Source organism: Hippocampus zosterae, chromosome 1 (assembly GCF_025434085.1).
Source record: "Hippocampus zosterae strain Florida chromosome 1, ASM2543408v3, whole genome shotgun sequence".
Taxonomy (NCBI): domain Eukaryota; kingdom Metazoa; phylum Chordata; class Actinopteri; order Syngnathiformes; family Syngnathidae; genus Hippocampus; species Hippocampus zosterae.
In genome coordinates this window covers 20707914-20730436 of record NC_067451.1, presented here as the reverse complement: position 1 = coordinate 20730436, position 22523 = coordinate 20707914, and the positions used below count along the sequence as shown (strand labels likewise).

At 41.9% G+C, this 22523-nt stretch overlaps 4 protein-coding genes and 1 long non-coding RNA gene across 38 annotated transcripts in view; 4 read left to right on the top strand and 1 right to left on the bottom strand.

The window, feature by feature from the left end:
• LOC127603773 (protocadherin beta-16-like) overlaps nt 1–6241 on the top strand; it is a 37423-nt gene extending 31182 nt beyond the window's left edge. Inside the window, exon 2 of the mRNA XM_052070382.1 lies at nt 4852–6241. Within this exon, the coding sequence (XP_051926342.1) occupies nt 4852–5112 (261 nt within the window). The 3' untranslated portion in view covers nt 5113–6241. The remainder of the gene's footprint in view (nt 1–4851) is intronic.
• LOC127603994 (uncharacterized) overlaps nt 1–8918 on the bottom strand; it is a 37415-nt gene extending 28497 nt beyond the window's left edge. The window contains exon 1 of the long non-coding RNA XR_007963170.1: nt 8774–8918. This is a non-coding gene — a long non-coding RNA (uncharacterized LOC127603994). The remainder of the gene's footprint in view (nt 1–8773) is intronic.
• Nucleotides 1–9767, top strand: part of LOC127603766 (protocadherin beta-16-like) — a 35197-nt gene extending 25430 nt beyond the window's left edge. The window contains exon 2 of the mRNA XM_052070369.1: nt 8830–9767. Within this exon, the coding sequence (XP_051926329.1) occupies nt 8830–9117 (288 nt within the window). The 3' untranslated portion in view covers nt 9118–9767. The remainder of the gene's footprint in view (nt 1–8829) is intronic.
• Nucleotides 1–22523, top strand: part of LOC127603514 (protocadherin gamma-C5-like) — a 147038-nt gene that overhangs the window by 47078 nt on the left and 77437 nt on the right. For 7 of the 33 annotated variants that reach the window (XM_052069877.1, XM_052069859.1, XM_052069924.1 and 4 more), the window contains exons 1-2: nt 10039–11194; nt 15268–15977. The exons of 4 other annotated variants lie outside the window; for them this stretch is intronic. In XM_052069877.1, coding sequence (XP_051925837.1) covers nt 10186–11194; nt 15268–15977 — 1719 coding nt within the window. In that variant the 5' untranslated portion in view covers nt 10039–10185. Of the gene's footprint in view, nt 1–2393; nt 3560–6418; nt 7806–8176; nt 8248–10038; nt 11905–14370; nt 15978–18871; nt 20448–20657; nt 20729–22523 lie in introns of those variants that run through there. 22 more of the 33 variants (XM_052070121.1, XM_052070140.1, XM_052070064.1 and 19 more) reach the window with 17 other exon arrangements.
• LOC127603780 (protocadherin beta-11-like) overlaps nt 1–22523 on the top strand; it is a 76711-nt gene that overhangs the window by 16723 nt on the left and 37465 nt on the right. Inside the window, exon 2 of one of the 2 annotated variants that reach the window (XM_052070402.1) lies at nt 16445–16559. The exons of the other annotated variant lie outside the window; for it this stretch is intronic. Coding sequence (XP_051926362.1) covers nt 16445–16559 — 115 coding nt within the window. The remainder of the gene's footprint in view (nt 1–16444; nt 16560–22523) is intronic. 2 annotated transcript variants of the gene reach the window in all.

Below are 22523 nucleotides of genomic sequence, written 5' to 3'. Positions count from 1 at the left end.
AGGAGAATCAAGAACAGATTTCATGTCTTTGTATTTCAAGCCAATTATCAAAGTAAAATTCAATGGAACTCACCAATTGGTGATAACACGGCATGTCTGTTGTTTTCTGTTACCTGGACGATGACCGGAAGAACATCAACACCATTAAAAAAAATTGCATATCGCAATCTTTGTGAGGGGAATGCAGATATTGCGTTGCATAGCAAAGATTGCATTCCCTCGCAAAGATTGTGAGAAACTGCATTTTTTTTTATGGTGTTGAGGTACTTCCGCGTCGTCATCGGGTAACTGAAAACAACAAACATGGCGTGTTTTCATCCGTTGGCGAGTTACATTGAATTTGATTTTGATTCTTGGCTTGAAATACAAAGATCTGTTGAAAATCTGTTCTTGATTGTCCTCCATGATTTTCTCCTTCCCCGAGGTAGTGTCGTCTCTCAATCAGCTGTGCATGAGAGTGAAGCAGAAGTCAGCCAAGATGACCTGGAAGTTCAAAATAGTGCATTTTTAAAAAAGCGTCCCCTTGAAAAAAAAAAAAGATCGCAAGATATTGCAATCTTTGCGAGGAAATGCAGAGTTTACTTTTTTTTTCTCCCATGTCCCCTTAAGGGCTATGTAGCAATGTGTATTTCAGGAAACGAGAACAAAAGTGAGTAAAGTTGAATATAAATTGCAAATTATAAATGTGGCAATGTAATTTTACCTTTTAAAAGATATGGGCAAGGGTTAAAACAAAACATTTGTTCAACAAATGTTTTCAATAGATAGATACAGTCGATGGTATAAATAAGTACAACTCGTTTTCACCGCAAATCACAGCTTGGCTATCACAATAAAATGATGATTAAAATAAAATTCTGAAAAGCAGATGAGCATACAGCATGTCGTTACTTTTTTATTTTAGATTTGTTTGACGTTCTATGGTTGAGAAAATAATTTTAAACATGCAATCAAAACCATTACTGTACCCCTTCCATGATTAAGATTTTGAAACATGGAAATAGCTGCTGGCACATTCGCCTGACTTGCGTGCGGGCAGCGTGAGATTTGTTCCCGCTCAGTGACAGTGTGGATGCGAGTGTGAATGGTCATTTGTCTCACTCTGTGCCCTACGACTGACTGACGATCAGTTCAGGGTGTATACTGTCTTCCGTCTGAAGTTATCTGGGATAGGTTGCAGCAACTCCGCACCACTCTGTTCAGAATAAACGGTGTTTAAAATGATGGATGAAAAATAAACGTATGAGAGTCAACCACGACATGTAATTTCAAAACATGGTTCTCTCTTTGCAAAATAAGATAAGATAAGATATCCTTTATTTGTCCCACACTAGGGAAATTTACAGCCTCCAGCAGCAAGAATGTAGGTAGAAAGAAGAAAAAAAACAACAAACACCGTTAAAGTAAGTGCAATATAAACACAAAATGGATAAATCGCAGTGCTATTTACAATTGTCTTTCAAATCATTAAATTATTATTATTATTATTATTATTATTATTATTATTATTATTATATATCGTTATTTTTATTCAGCAGCCTGACAGCAGTCGGTAGGAACGAGCGTCGGTATCTCTCCATCTTGCAGCGCGGGTGTAACAGTCTCTGCTGAAGGAGCTACCAAATAGTTGACCAAAATAAATTGTGAACGTTTTCATGACAATTCGTTATTCACTTGTCAGTGCCAATGCAGCTGCATGATTTTCAGATTCCTTTATTCCCGCACGATTCAAGTCAAACATGACAACTTAGTCTGACATTACAGTACACGTGCACTTCTCATACGATAAAAAAAATGCTGCCAAATGATTGTTGTCACGGATTTCGGAAATAATATGATTTGTGATGGCAGTATTGTTTCACGGCTTCATGGTGATGATGATGATGATGATGATGATAAGAGTAATAATTTCAAAAGCTCCTATAATTTTAAATTGTTATGAAAATCCATGTTCGATAAATCCTACAAAGCAATCAATTTTTTGTACACGTGAATTTGCAATTGTCACGTAGTAGTCATGACGTTCATTATTTTACTGTTCAACAGCAAAATGAAAGTGTTGACCCCCTTTGCAATCGCTCTGTACATGTTAATGTTACAGCAGGATTTATCTTAATTTTGAATAGATTTGGTTTTTCTCATTCTATCTTTTTGCATTTCTGAAAATGTTTCAAGTCATTGTTTTAAATATATTTAGTCGGCAAAGTCCTAACTTGTCGGCTCCTTGGTGTTGAACAATATTTTCTGGTTGACACTGGAAGGGAATTCGCTTGCAGCAGTGGAATTTGTTCCATCTCATGTGCCTATAGCTCGTTCTTACACGTTTTAGGCTCTAAGAGACGCTGTTGGCTTGCGTATAATTTTCGGTGAATTGTCGTCATGCAGTTCTGCAGTGACGAGGCAGTGAAGCAGATTTTTTGTCTTTCTTGGCGGTGAGGGGAAGTGAAAAGAACAACTCACTGGCTTTCACATACATGTAAACGTCGACGTGATGAGCAGGAAGCGCATATTTTAAGAAACTCGATCAGCGCTCTTTTTATTTTTGCCATTATGGGTGATAACGGACCACTCGTTTTCTCGTGCGCAACATGGATGCTGTTTTATGGACGGCGACAACAAATTGGAACGCTCATGTTTCTGCTTCATTTGGTTACCGCGGTAGGTGGTCAAATCCGTTATTCTATCCCCGAGGAGATGAAAAAAGGCTCCGTGGTTGGAAATGTGGCGCAAGATCTCGGTTTGGACATCAAGAGACTCAATTCAGGGCGGGCCCGCATTTTAACCGAAGATAACATCCAATACACGGAGCTAAAAACAGACAAAGGGCTCCTGGTCGTCAGTGAGAGAATCGACCGGGAGCAGCTTTGCGGAGATGTGACGCCGTGCAGCTTCAGCTTTGAGATCATTTTAGAAAACCCGATCGAGCTGCACAGAATCATTGTTGAGATTTTGGACATAAATGACCACGCTCCAATATTTCCCAATAAAGAATCAGCTGTCATATTTGAAATAAGTGAATCAGCTGTAGTTGGAGTGCCGTTTCCCCTGCCGAGTGCAGAGGATCAAGATGTTGGGCAAAATGCGTTGCAAAATTATATTTTGTCTCCAAATGAACATTTTATATTGAATCAGAATGCAAATCCAGACGGCAGTAAATATGTTGAAATGGTGCTGCAGAATCCTCTAGACAGAGAGCAACGGCCCCGTTTGTCTTTAAAATTAATTGCAGTTGATGGAGGAACACCACAGAGATCGGGTACCGTAAATATAGAAATAAATGTGCTAGATGCAAATGACAACCGGCCACTATTTAACCAATCCGAATATAAAGCCTCCGTTGTTGAAAATACAACGAAGGGAACTCGTTTAATGACTGTAAATGCGACAGACGCTGACAGTGGTTCAAATGGACTCATCACTTACAGTTTGTCAAAAATGAAAGGAAGTGCTGCCAATATATTTAATATTGATGAAGACACTGGCTCAATTTACGTATCTGGTGAAATAGACTTTGAAAAAGACAGAAAGTATGAAGTGAGGGTGGAAGCAAAGGATCAAGGTGGATTGACTGGGACCAGTAAAGTTGTAATTGATGTTATTGACGTAAATGACAATGCTCCAGTTATTAATATAAAGTCATTTTCCAGCTATCTATCTGAGGATTCCCCTCCTGGTACAACAGTTGCAGTTCTGAACATAAAAGATGTTGATTCTGACAGAAATGGACAAATAAAATGTGCGATAGACCGAAAACTTCCTTTTAAAATTGAGCCATCTCTTACAAATTATTACAATTTGATTTCAGATCAATATTTAGATAGAGAATCTGTTTCAGAATATAACATAACGATTACAGCCACCGATCTCGGAACGCCTCCTCTCTCTAGTTCAACCAAGTTACATCTCAGAATATCAGATGTCAATGACAACGCACCATTATTCAATAAAAATATTTATTCAGCTTATATTGCAGAGAATAATTCGCCTGGCACTTCCATATTTGCTGTCTCTGCCCGAGATGCTGATTGGAATCAAAACGCGAGAATCTCTTACCTGTTGGAAGATACACAGATCAGTGGCAGTCCAATTTCAACTTTTGTCTCTTTGAATTCTGAAAGTGGTGTTCTCAGTGCCGTTCGATCATTCGATTATGAGCAAATTAAACAACTGGACTTGGTCGTCAGAGCGCAGGATGGAGGCTCTCCTCCCCTCAGCGGCAACGTGAGCGTTCGCATCCTGATCCAGGACCAGAACGACAACGCCCCTCAGGTCCTGTACCCGGTGCAGACAGGTGGCTCGCTGCTGGCCGAAATGGTGCCTCGTTCGGCCGATGTGGGCTATCTGGTGACGAAAGTGGTGGCCGTGGACGTGGACTCTGGCCAGAACGCCTGGCTCTCCTACAAAGTGCACAAAGCCACCGACAGGGCGCTGTTTGAAGTGGGCCTCCACAACGGAGAAATCCGAACCGTCCGTCAAGTGACTGATAAAGATGCTGTCAAACAAAGGCTGACTGTTGTCGTGGAGGACAACGGGCGGCCCTCTCGCTCAGCTACGGTCATTGTCAACGTGGCGGTGGCCGACAGCTTCCCTCAAGTGCTGTCAGAGTTCACTGACTTGAGCATGCACGACAAGGAGTACAATGACCAGCTGACTTTTTACTTAGTCTTGGCGCTGGCGGTGGTCTCCTTCCTCTTCATCGCCTGCTTGCTGCTTATCATATCGGTCAAAGTGTACAGATGGAGACAGTCTCGCGTCCTCTACCGCTCCAACATGCCCGTCATTCCGTATTGTCCACCACGTTACTCGGATACTTTGGGGACGGGGACTCTCCCACACGTGTACAATTACGAGGTGTGCAGGACCACCGACTCCAGAAAAAGTGACATGAAGAATATGCAAGCCATGAGTCAAAGTTTAGTGAGTGTGGATGGAGCTGATGCTGACATGTTGCATATGAACAAGGAGCTGTCAGGAAACTGCTCACAGATGTCAACCTTGGTGAGTCAGCATTTCACCATTCTTTCTTTGTTTTTGCATCTGATAACTTTCATTGCTCTCAGTAGAGGATTTTCATTAATTGTCATTGCTGGATGGATGACATCTTCAATATAATTCTCATCCGTGCATAAGATCAAATTAGTGTCATTGAATGAAGAAATAAGGTGTGCGGTAAAGTAGTAATTCCTTGCACTGCAGCTTTTTGTCAATTAATCCAGTAAGAATTGTTAGTCAAATTATGAATAATAACACAACATTAGAAAGTTAAAACATTTCTTTTTTGAGACCCGATTTCTTTATTTCTCAGTTGATCTTCTTCGTTGGACACATTTTGGTGTACTACTTATCATTATTACATTTTGGACTGTCCCAAGATGTAACAAATATTCAAACCTTTGCTCGAGTCATTACAATCAATAATATTGAAATAGAAATCTGTGACACCATTTTTAACCACACATATGACATTGTGAGGACCAGAGCAACCTTAAACATATTATATTCATTGAAGATATTTGATATTGGACTGCTCTTCAAACACTTCCTTTTCTGTCTTGACAACCGTCCATCTTACCACGACATTTGTTCTCAAGAAGCAAATCTCATTTTAAAAGCATGCCAATGCATTGTAACGCGCTCATGGTTGCAGAATTTTAGGTTTGGAAGCTGAGAGGAGTAGAATCCGATTGGATAACTGCAACGTTTAATTGTACTGTTTACAACAACGGAAAAAGCCACAACAATCCATTTGCACGCAATCTTAAACCAGGCCCCTTTTCAAAATTATAAAAAGAGTTGTCCAAACCTTATCTTCATTGATTTCACACAGTTTTTTTTCAGCTGGGTTACACCAACATAGACCAAAGTGTGTCTTTGCCCATTTCACGTAAAGTGCGTGCATTTGAAGGAGGTTTGAGAGTATCTCAAAGCAAGTTGCCAAAAGTCAAGCCGAGGATGTTTGTGCCCATTTTGACACCTACTTTTTAGTGTGTCTCAGAATACGTGAATATTCACGGGACAGAGTGGTTGTGATTATTATGATTTCTTCATTACCTTGGTGTGATAGTTGCAGCTGCGTGAAGATAAAGTTGTTGGCATTGCTTACCTTATGTCAAACATTTAATGGAAATGCATCATCGTAATCTAAATAACATGCAATGTGGAATGCTCAGAGATCATTCTTTTTAGAATGCATCTGTTTATTTCAGAAAAAAGCACTCTTATTTTTTTTAACAATGTAAATGCACAAGCACTTGTTCGAGAGCTTCTTGCATCATCAATAAATGCTGGTGAGTTGCAGTTTGGCTGAGTGGACTCTTAGGGCCGCTGTAGACCACAAGTCGTCGCCGGCTGGCTGTGAGATGTTGCGTGCTGCAACCTCCCATGTTATTTGGATATGTTCGAAAAAGACAGCGACAAAGAACGAGCATCGGAGCCATCACGCTCTTGTAAACAGCGCGATTTCAACGTCGGGACTTACCCTTTTTATATTTGGATACAAAGCGGAGGGATTCATGACCGCCGTGGGGAACGGGAATTAATTGAATGGGATGAACCCACTCTGAATTTTGCAAGGAAACAGTCGAATAGAGAACAATGGAAAGGCAAGTGCTGCTCTTCGTTTTTTCTCTCTGCGTTGGTTCAGGGTTCGGACAGGTCAGTTACTCCATCCCCGAGGAAATGCCCAAAGGATCTCTCGTTGGAAACATAGCTCATGATTTAGGTTTGCAGACCAAACGTATGCTGGCCGGCAAAGCGCGCATTTATAATCGAGATGGCGAGAATTATGTGGAGTTGAACGGAGAGAGAGGAGTCGTCCTGTTGAAAGAAAGGATCGACAGAGAGGCGCTGTGCAAACAGACGACGCCTTGCGCGTTACATTTTCAAATTATTTTAGAGAACCCCATGCAATTTTACAGCATTGCCGTTCAAATTACTGACATCAATGACAACGCGCCAACCTTCAACAGGGGCGAAATGACTTTTAAAATAAGCGAGTCGGCGACCATCGGAGCAAGATTCGTTCTCGAGAAGGCTGTCGATCTTGATGTTGGAATTAACGGCGTTCATCATTATGAATTAAAACCATCGGATCATTTTGCTCTCAAGTTCCAAAATAATGCGGATGGAAATAAAAATGTGGAGATGGTTTTACAGAAGCCTTTAGACAGAGAGAAAGCGGAGCATTTGTCTCTCGTGTTAACGGCTGTAGATGGAGGAGAGCCTCGCATGTCGGGAACGATGTTGATTCACGTTACAGTGTTAGACGTGAACGACAATGCTCCCGTTTTTACACAGCACGCATACAAGGCTACTGTGACTGAGAATTCACCTGCAGGAACAATCGTGGCAACCGTGTCTGCCACTGATGCAGATCAGGGCTCCAACGCCAAAATATCATATTCTATAAGCGATGCACTACATGATATTAAAAAAATGTTTGAAATTAACAAGGAAACAGGTGAAGTGACATTAATTGGACGAATTGATTTTGAGCATTCTCGAAACTATCAAATAAATGTATTGGCAAATGATGAAGGGGGGCTCACGGATTCATCCAAAATCATCGTTGACGTGCAAGACATAAATGATAATGAGCCGACAATCCGCATAATGTCAAAGTCAAATATTATTGCAGAAAATGCAGAGCTCAATACAGTTGTTACAATGATAAATATAGAAGACAAAGACTCTGGAGAAAATGGAAATGTTGCTTGTTTCATAAACGAAAACATACCATTTACTTTAAAAACCTCAACAATTAACTTTTATAGCCTAGTGACAGATAATGACTTAGACAGAGAGAGGTCGTCTGAGTATAATATCACAGTGACATGTTCTGATGAGGGTGTGCCCTCCCTCTCCAGCAGCGTCACTCTCACCTTACTCGTCTCAGATGTGAATGACAACGCGCCGGTCTTTGAGAGGAGCTCATACGAGGCCTCCGTTGTAGAAAATAACACACCAGGTCTCTCCGTATTCACACTGAAAGCCAGTGATGCTGATTGGAATCAGAATGCTCGTCTTTCCTACATCCTGGAGGACTCCTCAGTTAACGGTGTGCCAGTCTCCTCATATGTGTCCGTTAGTGCCGAGAGTGGAGTCATCCATGCAGTGCGTTCTTTTGACTATGAGCAAATTAAAGAGTTCCATTTCCGCGTCAGAGCGCAGGATGGAGGCTCCCCTCCCCTCAGCAGCAACGTGAGCGTTCGCATGCTGATCCAGGACCAGAACGACAACGCCCCTCAAGTCCTGTACCCGGTGCAGACGAGCGGCTCGCTGCTGGCCGAAATGGTGCCTCGTTCGGCAGATGTGGGCTATCTGGTGACTAAAGTGGTGGCCGTGGACGTGGACTCTGGCCAGAACGCCTGGCTCTGCTACAAAGTGCACAAAGCCACCGACAGGGCGCTGTTTGAAGTGGGCCTCCACAACGGAGAAATCCGAACTGTCCGTCAAGTGACTGATAAAGATGCAGTCAAACAAAGACTGACTGTTGTCGTGGAGGACAACGGGCGGCCCTCTCGCTCAGCTACGGTCCTTGTGAACGTGGCCGTGGCCGACAGCTTCCCTCAAGTGCTGTCAGAGTTCACTGACTTGAGCATGCACGACAAGGAGTACAATGACCAGCTGACTTTTTACTTAGTCTTGGCGCTGGCGGTGGTCTCCTTCCTCTTCATCACCTGCTTGCTGCTTATCATATCGGTCAAAGTGTACAGATGGAGACAGTCTCGTGTCCTGTACCACTCCAACCTGCCCATCATTCCGTATTGTCCACCACGTTACTCGGATACTTTGGGAACAGGGACTCTCCCGCACGTGTACAATTACGAGGTGTGCAGGACCACCGACTCCAGAAAAAGTGACATGAAGAACATGCAAGCCATGAGTCAAAGTTTAGTGAGCGTGGATGGAGCTGATGCCGATATGCCGCATGTGAACAAGGAGCTGTCAGGAAACTGCTCACAGATGTCAACTTTGGTGAGTCAAGTGTTTCAGGATTTTTTTTTCTCTCTCACAAACGACATATATCCACAATTTCCAAGGTACCGCTCAGAAGAAGGGTTTCGGTCTTACCTTGAGATCCAAATGTTTCATGTGGTTAGTCACAACCCACTTTAATAGAAGTCAATGCAAGCAAGTTCATTTTCTAATGCTATTCTTTGATAATTAATCTAATTTGAAAATAAATACATGATATCTATGTATTTCAGAGTATATTATATGAAAAGGAAAATCACACAAGATAAATAAGACCATGTACACTTTTAGATGGAGGATAATAGTAGGTACAAGACAACTGCAATAAAATAGTGGAATATAAAGTACATGACTAGTGTAAATTAAAGTGCTTCATGCACTTAATTACTTTTCACACAACTTTCTATCTTTCTTAATTATCAAAATACAACAATCAAAATTTGTCAATTGCGTCAATTGTGCTTAACATGCGTCCACCAAACAGCGGCAGGAATTTGTCGGAACGGTGTGCATTTTCGTGGCTTTTTTTTTAAATCAAAACAAAGTTTATCGTTTAAAATCTTTGATAACAAATATTGTCAGCTAAAATGTTTTAGGCATCTAACTCATTTTAAATTAAATGAACTTTGCAATATTAAAAGAACCTTCCAATATTAATTTGATGAGAAGATGTACAGTTTTGATAAATATTGAACGGTGTTTCGTGAGATTCCATTGTTTCAGCTGCAATGTCGCTGTCCATGGTGATGGAATAGTTTTCCATTTGATTCACACGCTTTAAATAAAGCCAGCCTGGCAGTGCATTGTTACAATATTTGAAAAAGTTCCATCATGAATATTTGGTCAATATATATGTTGTATATTGTATTTCATTTTTTTAATCATATTTCCCTATCGGAAGAACTTTTCGTGTATTCACTTGCAGCTTTGTGTGTCAGTTTGTCTGCTGCGCAGTGCTCGTTCTTACACGTTTTCGACTCTAAGAGACGCTGTTGGCTTGGGTATAATTTTCCGTGAGTTGTCGTCATGCAGTCCTCCCTATTGACGAGGCACTGGAGGAGATTTTCTGCCTTTTGTTAGCGGTGAGGGGGAGTGAAAGAACAACGCTGTGCACCGCATGTTTGTTTGCACGTCAACGGCGACTTGGTGAGCAGCCATCGGAGAAAGATTATTTCACCAAAACATATCAGCGTTCTTTTTTATGTCATCATGGGAAATAGCGGACCCCTGCCTTTCTCGTGTACAAAATGGAGGTTGTTTTATGGATGGAGGCAAAACATAGGCACGCTGATGTTTGTGCTTCGTTTGATTGTCACGGTAGGTGGTCAGATTCGTTATTCTATACCCGAGGAGATGAAGAAAGGCTCAGTGATTGGAAATGTGGCGCAGGATATCGGTTTGGACATTAAGAGACTCATTTCTGGACGGGCCCGGATCGTGACGGGAGGAAACATCCAGTACGCGGAGCTGAAAACAGACAAAGGGCTCCTGGTTGTCAGTGAGAGAATCGACCGGGAGCAGCTTTGCGGAGATGTGACGCCGTGCAGCTTCAGCTTCGAGATCATTTTAGAAAACCCGTTAGAACTGCATCGAGTCATGGTTGAGGTTTTAGATATAAATGATCATGCTCCCGTGTTTCCAAATAAAGATACTGCTCTCAATTTTGAAATAAGTGAATCAGCTGTAGTTGGAGTGCCGTTTCCCTTGCAGAGTGCAGAGGATCAAGATGTGGGGCAAAACGCTTTGCAAAATTACATTTTGTCACCAAACGACAATTTTATCCTAAATCAGCATGCAAATCCAGACGGCAGTAAATATGTTGAAATGGTGCTGCAGAATCCTCTAGACAGAGAGCAACGGCCCCGTTTGTCTTTAAAATTAATTGCAGTTGATGGAGGAACACCACAGAGATCGGGTACCGTAAATATAGAAATAAATGTGCTAGATGCAAATGACAACCGGCCACTATTTAACCAATCCGAATATAAAGCCTCCGTTGTTGAAAATACAACGAAGGGAACTCGTGTAATGACTGTAAATGCGACAGACGCTGACAGTGGTTCAAATGGTCTCATCACTTACAGTTTGTCAAAAATGAAAGGAAGTGCTGCCAATATATTTAATATTGACGAAAACACTGGCACGATTTACGTGTCTGGTGAATTAGACTTTGAAAGGAACAAAAAATACGAAGTGAGGGTTGAAGCAAAGGATCAAGGTGGATTGACTGGGACCAGTAAAGTTATATTTGATGTTATCGACGTAAATGACAATGCCCCAGTCATTCATATAATGTCATTTTCAAGTCCCCTGTCTGAGGATTCACCACCTGGTACAACAATTGCAATTTTGAACATAAAAGATGAAGATTCAGAGAGAAATGGACAAATAAAATGTTCCATTGAAAGAAAACTTCCTTTTAAACTCGAGACATCTATAACAAACTATTACAATTTAATTTCAGATCAATATTTTGATCGAGAATCTGTTTCAGAATATAACATAACAATTACAGCCACTGATCTCGGAGCGCCTCCACTTTCTAGCTCAATCAAGTTACATCTCAAAATATCAGACGTGAATGACAACGCACCATTCTTCAATAAAAATATTTATTCAGCTTATATTGCAGAGAATAATTCACCTGGCACTTCCATATATGCTGTCTCTGCCCGAGACGCTGATTGGAATCAAAACGCGAGAATCTCTTACCTTTTGGAAGATACACAGATCAGTGGCAGTCCAATTTCAACTTTTGTCTCTTTGAATTCTGAAAGTGGTGTTCTCAGTGCCGTTCGATCATTCGATTATGAGCAAATTAAACAACTGGACTTGGTCGTCAGAGCGCAGGATGGAGGCTCCCCTCCCCTCAGCGGCAACGTGAGCGTTCGCATTCTGATCCAGGACCAGAACGACAACGCCCCTCAGGTCCTGTACCCGGTGCAGACGGGTGGCTCACTGCTGGCTGAAATGGTGCCTCGTTCGGCCGATGTGGGCTATCTGGTGACTAAAGTGGTGGCCGTGGACGTGGACTCTGGCCAGAACGCATGGCTCTCCTACAAAGTGCACAAAGGAACAGACAGGACGCTGTTTGAAGTGGGCGTCCACAACGGAGAAATCCGAACTGTCCGTCAAGTGACTGATAAAGATGCTGTCAAACAAAGGCTGACTGTTGTCGTGGAGGACAACGGGCGGCCCTCTCGCTCAGCGACGGTCATTGTGAACGTGGCGGTGGCCGACAGCTTCCCTCAAGTGCTGTCAGAGTTCACTGACTTGAGCATGCACGACAAGGAGTACAATGACCAGCTGACTTTTTACTTAGTCTTGGCGCTGGCGGTGGTCTCCTTCCTCTTCATCACCTGCTTGCTGCTTATCATATCGGTCAAAGTGTACAGATGGAGACAGTCTCGCGTCCTCTACCACTCCAACATGCCCGTCATTCCGTATTGTCCACCACGTTACTCGGATACTTTGGGAACGGGGACTCTCCCACACGTGTACAATTACGAGGTGTGCAGGACCACCGACTCCAGAAAAAGTGACATGAAGAATATGCAAGCCATGAGTCAAAGTTTAGTGAGTGTGGATGGAGCGGGTGCAGACATGTTGCATGTGAACAAGGAACTGTCAGGAAACCTTTCACAGATGTCAACCTTGGTGAGTCAATATTTCACCACATTTCCTCAGTTTTATTCAAGTAAACATGTCCACCATTTCCAGTATAAGAAGAAATGGTTCTCATCAGCTCTCACCTGCGATCAAGTTTCACATGTGACTTACAACCAAAACCACTTTAAAATAAATGACGTTCATCCAAAACTTTTGTTTTTGAGATCAAACATGCAACATTAATATTATACACACTATAAACTGGAACGGTAATTTCAGATCCTAATGTAGAGACTACCGTTTAATTCCATATCAAAATTGTGCGTAAAAAAACTTGCAAAATTAGCCATTTTGTGATGAGCAGGGCGATTTCAATCAAATCATTATGTACAGAACTAGAATCGAAAGACTACAAAATGACAAATAGAACTTGTATACAAATTGTTCAATACAATTTATTGCAATATGCGATTACCGGTATATTTAACACAATACATTTTGTCTTTCATACAGTCCACGTTTTAAAACGTTGTCTCAGTCAAATAATAGCAGCAGGAAGTGTGGGAACGCTATACCGTTGCATGCTTGTCTTTCAAAATATAGTTCTCTTCAAAATAAAAGTTCCAACAGTGAATACATATACTGTACTAGTCTACAACATTTTGTAACCTATTTAGTCCACCTATACAACCACTCGTGGACAAACCGTGGATGCGGGCTCACTCATAACAAATGTTTCACTGTCTGTGAAATTGGTAAATTAAAATAAAATATACCAGAATATTTTAACACGCAAAAACAATATGCAGCTTTGACCTCTTTAAACATTTGAAAAAAATCACATTTGACGTAGCCTTGATGTTCCAATCTTTCAGCTACATTTTCGTTGTCCAAGGTTTTTGGATAGGCTTCTTTAAGACTTCATCAATCACTCCACAATAGCCTAGTTTGACTTTACAGTTCAACATTGTTGGAAGACTGCTTAAAAATAAGAACAAATGAGTGTTTTTAAAAAAAATAGTAGTTGACGAAGTTAGTACTTTTAATTCATGATAATAACAATATTATGAAAAATATTTGACACATTCAGGAAAAGGCTATGATAAACTTCTACTATTCCTTATAATAATAATAATAATAATAATAATAATAATAATAATAATAATAATAATGCACCAAAGTAGATGCATCTTTTTCAGGGTCTTCTGTTGAACTTTGCAGAATAACTATCATATTTTATAAATGCTCATGATGATTTAGTTAGTACGTTTTGTTGTTGTTGTGTCCATTGTTTGCAAAGACGTTCTTAATTTTGACCGTATTTGTATTAAAAGCCATTTTGTATCGGTTCCTGGGTAGGGCACAACATTTTCTGGAAATCACTGTTCCTCCAGGGTGATAAGTGTCAATGTTTTTTTTTCTGCCGTGCCTCACTCATTCTTACACGTTTTCGTCTCTAAGAGACGCTGTTGGCTTGGGAATGATTTTTCGTGTGTTGTCGTCATGCAGTCCTCCCTTTCGTGACGAGGCACTGGAGGAGATTTTCTCTTTTGTTGGTTGAGAGGGCAAAAAAACAGCACCGATCTCCGCATCACATTCTTGTCAAGAGGTGATGTGAGCAGGGAACAGATTATTTACCAATCACCAGGCCATTGCTTTTTTTTTTTATCATCATGGATATACACGGACATATCTCTTTCTCCTGCAAAATACGGAGGTTGTTTTATGGGCGTAGGTGGAAAATAGGAACGCTGATGTTTCTGCTTCGTTTGATTACCACGGTAGGTGGTCAGATTCGTTATTCTATTCCAGAGGAGATGAAAAAAGGGTCCATGATTGGAAACGTGGCACAGGATCTCGGTTTGGACATTAAGAGACTCGTTTCTGGACGGGCCCGCATCGTGACGGGAGGAAACATCCAGTACGCGGAGCTGAAAACAGACAAAGGGCTCCTGGTTGTCAGTGAGAGAATCGACCGGGAGCAGCTTTGCGGAGATGTGACGCCGTGCAGCTTCAGCTTTGAGATCATTTTAGAAAACCCGATCGAGCTGCACAGGGTAATTGTTGAGGTTTTGGACATAAATGATCATGCTCCCATATTTCCAATTAAAGACAAAGCTCTCCTATTCGAAATAAGTGAAGCCGCTGCAGGAGGAGTGCGCTTTCCTCTGCAGAGTGCGGAGGATCAAGATGTTGGTCAAAATGCGTTGCAAAATTATATTTTGTCTCCAAATGAACATTTTATATTGAATCAGAATGCAAATCCAGACGGCAGTAAATATGTTGAAATGGTGCTGCAGAATCCTCTAGACAGAGAGCGACGGCCCCGTTTGTCTTTAAAATTAATTGCAGTTGATGGAGGAACACCACAGAGATCGGGAACTGTAAATATAGAAATAAACGTTTTAGATGCAAATGACAATGAGCCTGTCTTTAACCAGTCGGTGTATAAGGCCACTGTTCTAGAAAACATAATAAAGGGGAAGAGTATAATAACTGTAAATGCTACAGACGCTGACAGTGGTTCATATGGACTCATGACTTACAGTTTGTCAAAAATGAAAGGAAGTGCTGCCAATATATTTAATATTGACGAAAACACTGGCACGATTTACGTGTCTGGTGAAATAGACTTTGAAAAGGACAGAAAGTATGAAGTAAGGGTGGAAGCAAAGGATCAAGGTGGGCTAATTGGGACCAGCAAAGTTATATTTGATGTTATTGACGTAAATGACAATGCTCCAGTCATTCATATAATGTCATTTTCAAGTCCCCTGTCTGAGGATTCACCACCTGGTGCAACAGTTGCAGTTCTGAACATAAAAGATACCGATTCTGACAGAAATGGGCAAATAAAGTGTTCCATTGATGGAAAACTTCCTTTTAAACTCGAGACTTCTTTAACAAACTATTACAATTTGATTTCAGATCAATATTTTGATCGAGAATCTGTTTCAGAATATAACATAACGATTACAGCCACTGATCTTGGAACGCCTCCTCTTTCTAGCTCAACCAAGTTATATCTCAAAATATCAGACGTGAATGACAATGCACCATTATTCAATAAAAATATTTATTCAGCTTATATTGCAGAGAATAATTCACCTGGCACTTCCATATTTGCTGTCACTGCCCGAGACGCTGATTGGAATCAAAACGCGAGAATCTCTTACCTGTTGGAAGATACACAGATAAGTGGCATTCCAGTTTCGACTTTTGTTACTTTGAACTCTGAAAGTGGTGTTCTCAGTGCCGTTCGATCATTCGATTATGAGCAAATTAAACAACTGGATTTGGTGGTCAGAGCGCAGGATGGAGGCTCCCCTCCCCTCAGCAGCAACGTGAGCGTCCGCATCCTGATCCAGGACCAGAACGACAACGCCCCTCAGGTCCTGTACCCGGTGCAGACAGGTGGCTCGCTGCTGGCCGAAATGGTGCCTCGTTCGGCCGATGTGGGCTATCTGGTGACGAAAGTGGTGGCCGTGGACGTGGACTCTGGCCAGAACGCCTGGCTCTCCTACAAAGTGCACAAAGCCACCGACAGGGCGCTGTTTGAAGTGGGCCTCCACAACGGAGAAATCCGAACCGTCCGCCAAGTGACTGACAAAGATGCTGTCAAACAAAGACTGACTGTTGTGGTGGAGGACAACGGGCGGCCCTCTCGCTCAGCTACGGTCCTTGTGAACGTGGCGGTGGCCGACAGCTTCCCTCAAGTGCTGTCAGAGTTCACTGACTTGAGCATGCACGACAAGGAGTACAATGACCAGTTGACTTTTTACTTAGTCTTGGCGCTGGCGGTGGTCTCCTTCCTCTTCATCACCTGCTTGCTGCTTATCATATCGGTCAAAGTGTACAGATGGAGACAGTCTCGTGTCCTGTACCACTCCAACCTGCCTGTCATTCCGTATTATCCGCCTCGATACTCGGATACTTTGGGAACGGGGACTCTCCCGCACGTCTACAATTATGAGGTGTGCCGGACCACTGATTCCCGAAAGAGTGACTGTAAATTGGACAAAGTTGCAAGCCACAACGTGATGATGATGGACCCCAGTTTCACAGCAACCATGCATAAAATACAAAATGAAAAGAACATCCTGGATCAACCTGACTCTCCTGTCGAGGTTAGTTTACATCTTTTTCATGTGGAGTGCTTGTTCTCGTTTGGGTTAATGACCTATTTGTTGTCAGCAATGTTGTATATCTAAGGTCTACACTAATCTTTTGACTTCCATCAAGTACAAATGTTAAAATATGAGAGTTAGTCTCTCAATTTTCCTTGATTTCAATTACTCACTGAAAGTATCCGCAGTTGTGGGAAAGTGGAGATTCAGCACCACGGAGAGCTTACCATTTAGACTCATTCATTTGTTCACTGTTGAATACTTAGAAAGAACTGAAATGTTATCATTGTTTTCCATTTGAATACACTGGAACCATCTTACTTTCGGACCGTCAACTTCATATTCAAATTTCCTTGAACACAATCACTTATTGAACAGACTTGAACTTTTGTCATAATTGCTGCATTCAAAATGCTGTACCTTTGGTAACCTGTTTTCATCCAGACCCTTTTAAAGTTGTTATCCATCAATCACCATCAGAATGGCAGGATTTGATTGCCAACGAGGTGAAAACAATGTGCAGTTTTTGTGAAGTGTCAGTGATAAATAGTCACTACAATAAAAGCGGTGTTGAAAATGCATGGATGCATGGATGGAATCAAATATGCTCAACACTGCAAAGGTTAGAGCACTGAATAGCATAACCTGTACATGTGATCTTATTTACCTCAAGCATTTTACATAGGCTTTGCTTGTTCTACGCGGGCGTGCACGCTTTTCTCCCACAATACAAAAACATGCTTCTTTGGTTCCCTCAAGGTAATATCTATACCCGTACATATAAACGTGAGTGTGAATGGTTGTTTGTTTCAACATTACCTGGGATTGACCGGCATACAGTCCCAGGTGGAAGCCACCTCTTGTCCAAAGTCAATTGGGATAGGCTCCATTTGCCTGCAAACCTAATGAGCACAAGCTGAATATAATGGTTGGGGTTATGGAATAGTATTTTTTTTGATTGCGTCTTAATCTATTTATAGTGGTCTCGCCAATCCCTAAAACTGCATGAATGGTTCTTTGGCCTTGGTGGTCTTTCATTTGTTTTTGCTCCTAAATGTCCGCATATTTCAGTTCTTTATTTGACATATTTCCCTCAAAGGTTTGTACAAGTCTTGTTACCATTTTCAACCAGACCAACATTGAATTCTGACATTTTATTCAATTTGCAAACTATTAAATAATTTCTACATACATAGTCATGAGGTTACGAAACTTTTTTTTTTTTTTTGCGCAGTGTACCGATTCAAAGAAGTACAAGTTTTTTTGCGGACTGGCAAATCATTTGCATTGTTTGAATCACGAGCAAAAGATGACTCGTCTGATTGCTGTTTTGGTCCGGTAGATGCACGGCTAGTTATTAGCGGTTAGCTGCTAATGATACGCAGCACTATCAAACTCCTCAAGCATTATTATGCTTTCCTCATTTGGTTGGTTGTTACTCTTCTAAATGATTGAAGAGGGTTGTTACGTTGTTGTTTTTGAGGACTTACCTTGCTCAACTGCTTCATTTTCTTAACATCGCTCTCGCGATACCGCCACACAGGCAACGGTGGCGAACGGTCTTGTCGTCATAGTTCTATCGAGGGAAGAGTGATTGTGGAGTCAGGATGTGCATTTACTTTTACCTTTGACATTGCAAACATCTATCCACACGAGTGAAATAGTGTTCCTTAAATGACTGCCGGTGAGTCCATCACACAGTGACAATACATTGATTAGGTTTCTTTGTAAACCGTCATGTCCGAAAAAACGATATTATGCCCAGTTCATGAAAATAATATATTTTTTTATGCTTTTAAAACGTGTCACTTTATGTTTAGAGATACACGAGGTTGTTGCAGTGGGGAAAATTAAAAAAAACAACAACAATATTATGTTGTTAAATGGGTATTACATACTGGCTAATGACATATTTTGCATTTTGAAACGTATAGAGTGATTGCTATATGTCAATAATATTTGTGTACAGCAATTTAGTCAGTAGGTTCTATGTGTATTATGATTATATTATTGATGATTTTTTTTTTGTATGGCGAGCGCTGGGGAAAGTGGTGATTCTAGATTTTGTTCCGTCCTGCAGTGTTGCAATATGGACTCTTAGGGACGCTGTAGACCAAAAAGTTGATGAGTAGAATCCGCCTGGGTGCTGCGCCTCTCTGCAACCTCCACAAAACAAGGGAGAACGCGACGAGAGGAGAACGGATCATTTTACGTGCGTGTCAATTTAAAAATCCAAACGTTTGGACCTGAACACCATTTACTTGGATTACGAGTGGATTATAGTCGTCGTTAGACTGTGAAGAGGCTCTTTTTAGTGGAGTATAAAGAGAGAGGAGCTCCGCTGGGGAGAAATGGAAGGAACAATGAATGGGCAAGTACTGCTGTTTGTGTCTCTGTTCGCCCTCGACGCAGTGTACGGCCAGGCCAGCTATTCCATTCCAGAGGAGATGAGCAGAGGATCTCTCGTGGGAAACATAGCGCAAGATTTGGGTTTAGAATTACAACGTCTAATTTCCGGCAAAGCAAATATCTATTCCAGAAATAATGAAGAATGCATCGAACTAAGCCGAGAGAAAGGAGTCCTCCTCGTGAAAGAGAGGATCGACAGGGAGGCTCTTTGCGCACACACGGCGCTTTGTGCGCTGCATTTCCGAATCATTTTGGAAAGCCCCATCGAATTTTACAGTGTTACTGTACAGATTACCGACATAAATGACAATGCGCCGAGTTTTGAAAAAAACGAAATGCAATTTAAAATAAGCGAGTCGGCGACCGTCGGAGCTAAATTTGTTCTCGAAAGGGCGGCGGATCTTGATGTCGGAATCAACGGCGTTCATAATTATGAATTAAAACCAGCAGACCATTTTGCTCTTAAACGGCAAAATAACGCGGATGGAAATATAAATGTGGAGATGGTTTTACAGAAGCCTTTAGACAGAGAGAAAGCGGAGCATTTGTCTCTCGTGTTAACGGCTGTAGATGGAGGAGAGCCTCGCATGTCGGGAACGATGTTGATTCACGTTACAGTGTTAGACGCGAATGACAATGCTCCCGTTTTTACACAGCACGCATACAAGGCTACTGTGACTGAGAATTCACCTCCAGGAACACTTGTGGCTACTGTTTCTGCTTCTGATGCGGATGGAGATTTGAACTCAAAAATATCTTATTCAATAACAAACACTCAAGATAACGTGAGAAACATATTTGACATAAATAAAGAAAATGGCCAGGTTTCGTTAATTGGAAATATTGATTATGAGAAGTCAAGACATTTTCAAATTCATTTACTTGCGAGTGATGATGGAGGACTCACAGATTCTTGTAAATTGATTATCGATGTACTCGATGAAAATGACAACGGACCCGAAATAAACATAATGTCCAAACCAAATGTGATATCAGAAGGGGCCAAAATCAATACTGTTGTGACTGTTATTAGCATAGAGGATTTGGATTCGGGAGACAATGGAATGGTAAAATGTTTTATTAATGAAAATATTCCATTTACTCTCAAAACCTCTGAAAATAATTTTTATAGCCTAGTGACAGATAATGATTTAGACAGAGAGAGGTCGTCTGAGTATAATATCACAGTGACATGTTCTGATGAGGGCGTGCCCTCCCTCTCCAGCAGCGTCACTCTCACCTTACACATCTCAGATGTGAATGATAACGCGCCTGTCTTTGAGAGGAGCTCATATGAGGCCCACATTGTTGAAAATAACACACCAGGTCTCCCCGTACTCAAGTTGAAAGCCAGTGATGCTGACTGGAACCAGAATGCTCGTCTTTCTTACATCCTGGAGGACTCCTCAGTTAACGGAGTGCCAGTCTCCTCATATGTGTCCGTTAGTGCCGAGAGTGGAATAATCCATGCAGTGCGTTCTTTTGACTATGAGCAACTTAAAGAGTTCCATTTCCGCGTCAGAGCGCAGGATGGAGGCTCCCCTCCCCTCAGCAGCAACGTGAGCGTTCGCATGCTGATCCAGGACCAGAACGACAACGCCCCTCAAGTCCTGTACCCGGTGCAGACGGGCGGCTCGCTGCTGGCCGAAATGGTGCCTCGTTCGGCAGATGTGGGCTATCTGGTGACTAAAGTGGTGGCCGTGGACGTGGACTCTGGCCAGAACGCCTGGCTCTCCTACAAAGTGCACAAAGGAACAGACAGGACGCTGTTTGAAGTGGGCGTCCACAACGGAGAAATCCGAACTGTCCGTCAAGTGACTGATAAAGATGCTGTCAAACAAAGGCTGACTGTTGTCGTGGAGGACAACGGGCGGCCCTCTCGCTCAGCGACGGTCATTGTGAACGTGGCGGTGGCCGACAGCTTCCCTCAAGTGCTGTCAGAGTTCACTGACTTGAGCATGCACGACAAGGAGTACAATGACCAGCTGACTTTTTACTTAGTCTTGGCGCTGGCGGTGGTCTCCTTCCTCTTCATCACCTGCTTGCTGCTTATCATATCGGTCAAAGTGTACAGATGGAGACAGTCTCGCACTCTCTACCACTCCAACCTGCCCGTCATTCCCTATTGTCCACCACGTTACTCAGATACTTTGGGGACGGGGACCCTCCCGCACGTGTACAATTACGAGGTGTGCAGGACCACCGAATCCAGAAAAAGTGACTGTAAATTGGGCATAGCCGCTAGTCACAACGTACTGGTCATGGACCCCAGTTCAACAACAGGGACAATGCAGAAGATTTTAAAGGAAAAGAACATCCTGGATGAACCTGACTCCCCTCTTGAGGTTAGTTTGTAACATTGTCACGTGGAGTGCTGTGTATCTTTTTAGTTAATGACCTATTTTCTGGGCGCAATATAGTATCTCTTAGGTTATGATTTCCATCAAGGTTAAATGTTGTTTCAGTTGCTTACTGAGAATAATATTCAGTGGAAGGGAAGTGGAGGTTCAGCACCATGGAGAGCTATCCACGTACTCATTTCGTTCTCCACTGTAGAATACTTAAAATTCAAATTGTTTCATTATTTTTAATGTCAGTGGACTGTTGCTATATAACTTTAGTGCTGTCGAGTTCATAGTTTAGTCGCCTTTAATCACATCTATTCTTGAATGTATGTGAACTGCAATCTCAAAATAGTTACATGAAAAAAACTCTCTGCTGCCCCTTTGGGGACATTTGTTTTCATACCCTCATAAATGTTTTTTTTTTCCATCTCCACTAATGTCTTTCAGGCATGCAGGATGTGATTACCAATGAAGTGATAACAATGTGCACTTTGTGTGAAGTGCAAGTGATTTGAAGTCAGTCCGTTCCTTTTGCCTTTGCCCCTAAAATTGCTGAGTGGTTTGGAAAATGCATAGACGGAGTAAATACTCTACACTGCAATGGATAGAGCACTGAAGACTATACTTGTGACCTTATTTACCTCAAGAATCTCATTTTTTTCACACCATGGTGAACTTGTAGTTCACACATCTGCCAAGCTGTCAGTATTGATTAATTTTCAAATCTTATTTCTCACATTTTGACATGGGGTTTGCTAGTTTCCCCCATGCTTGTCTGGTTTTCTCCTACATTCCCTAAACATGCTTCTTAGGTTAACTGGATCTCAAACCTGCACGTGTATAAATGTGAGTGGGAATGGTTAATTGTGCAAAGGTGACCTACGATTGACCGTCAAACTGTCCCAGGTGTAAGCCGCCCCTCGTCCAAATTCAGCGGTGATGGACTCCAATTCACTGCAACCCTATGAGGGCAAGCAGTGTATTAAATGTTTAGACTGATGGACTAGTTTTATGTCGCCTAATCTATCCCCTGAAAAAATTGTGTGTTGAATACACT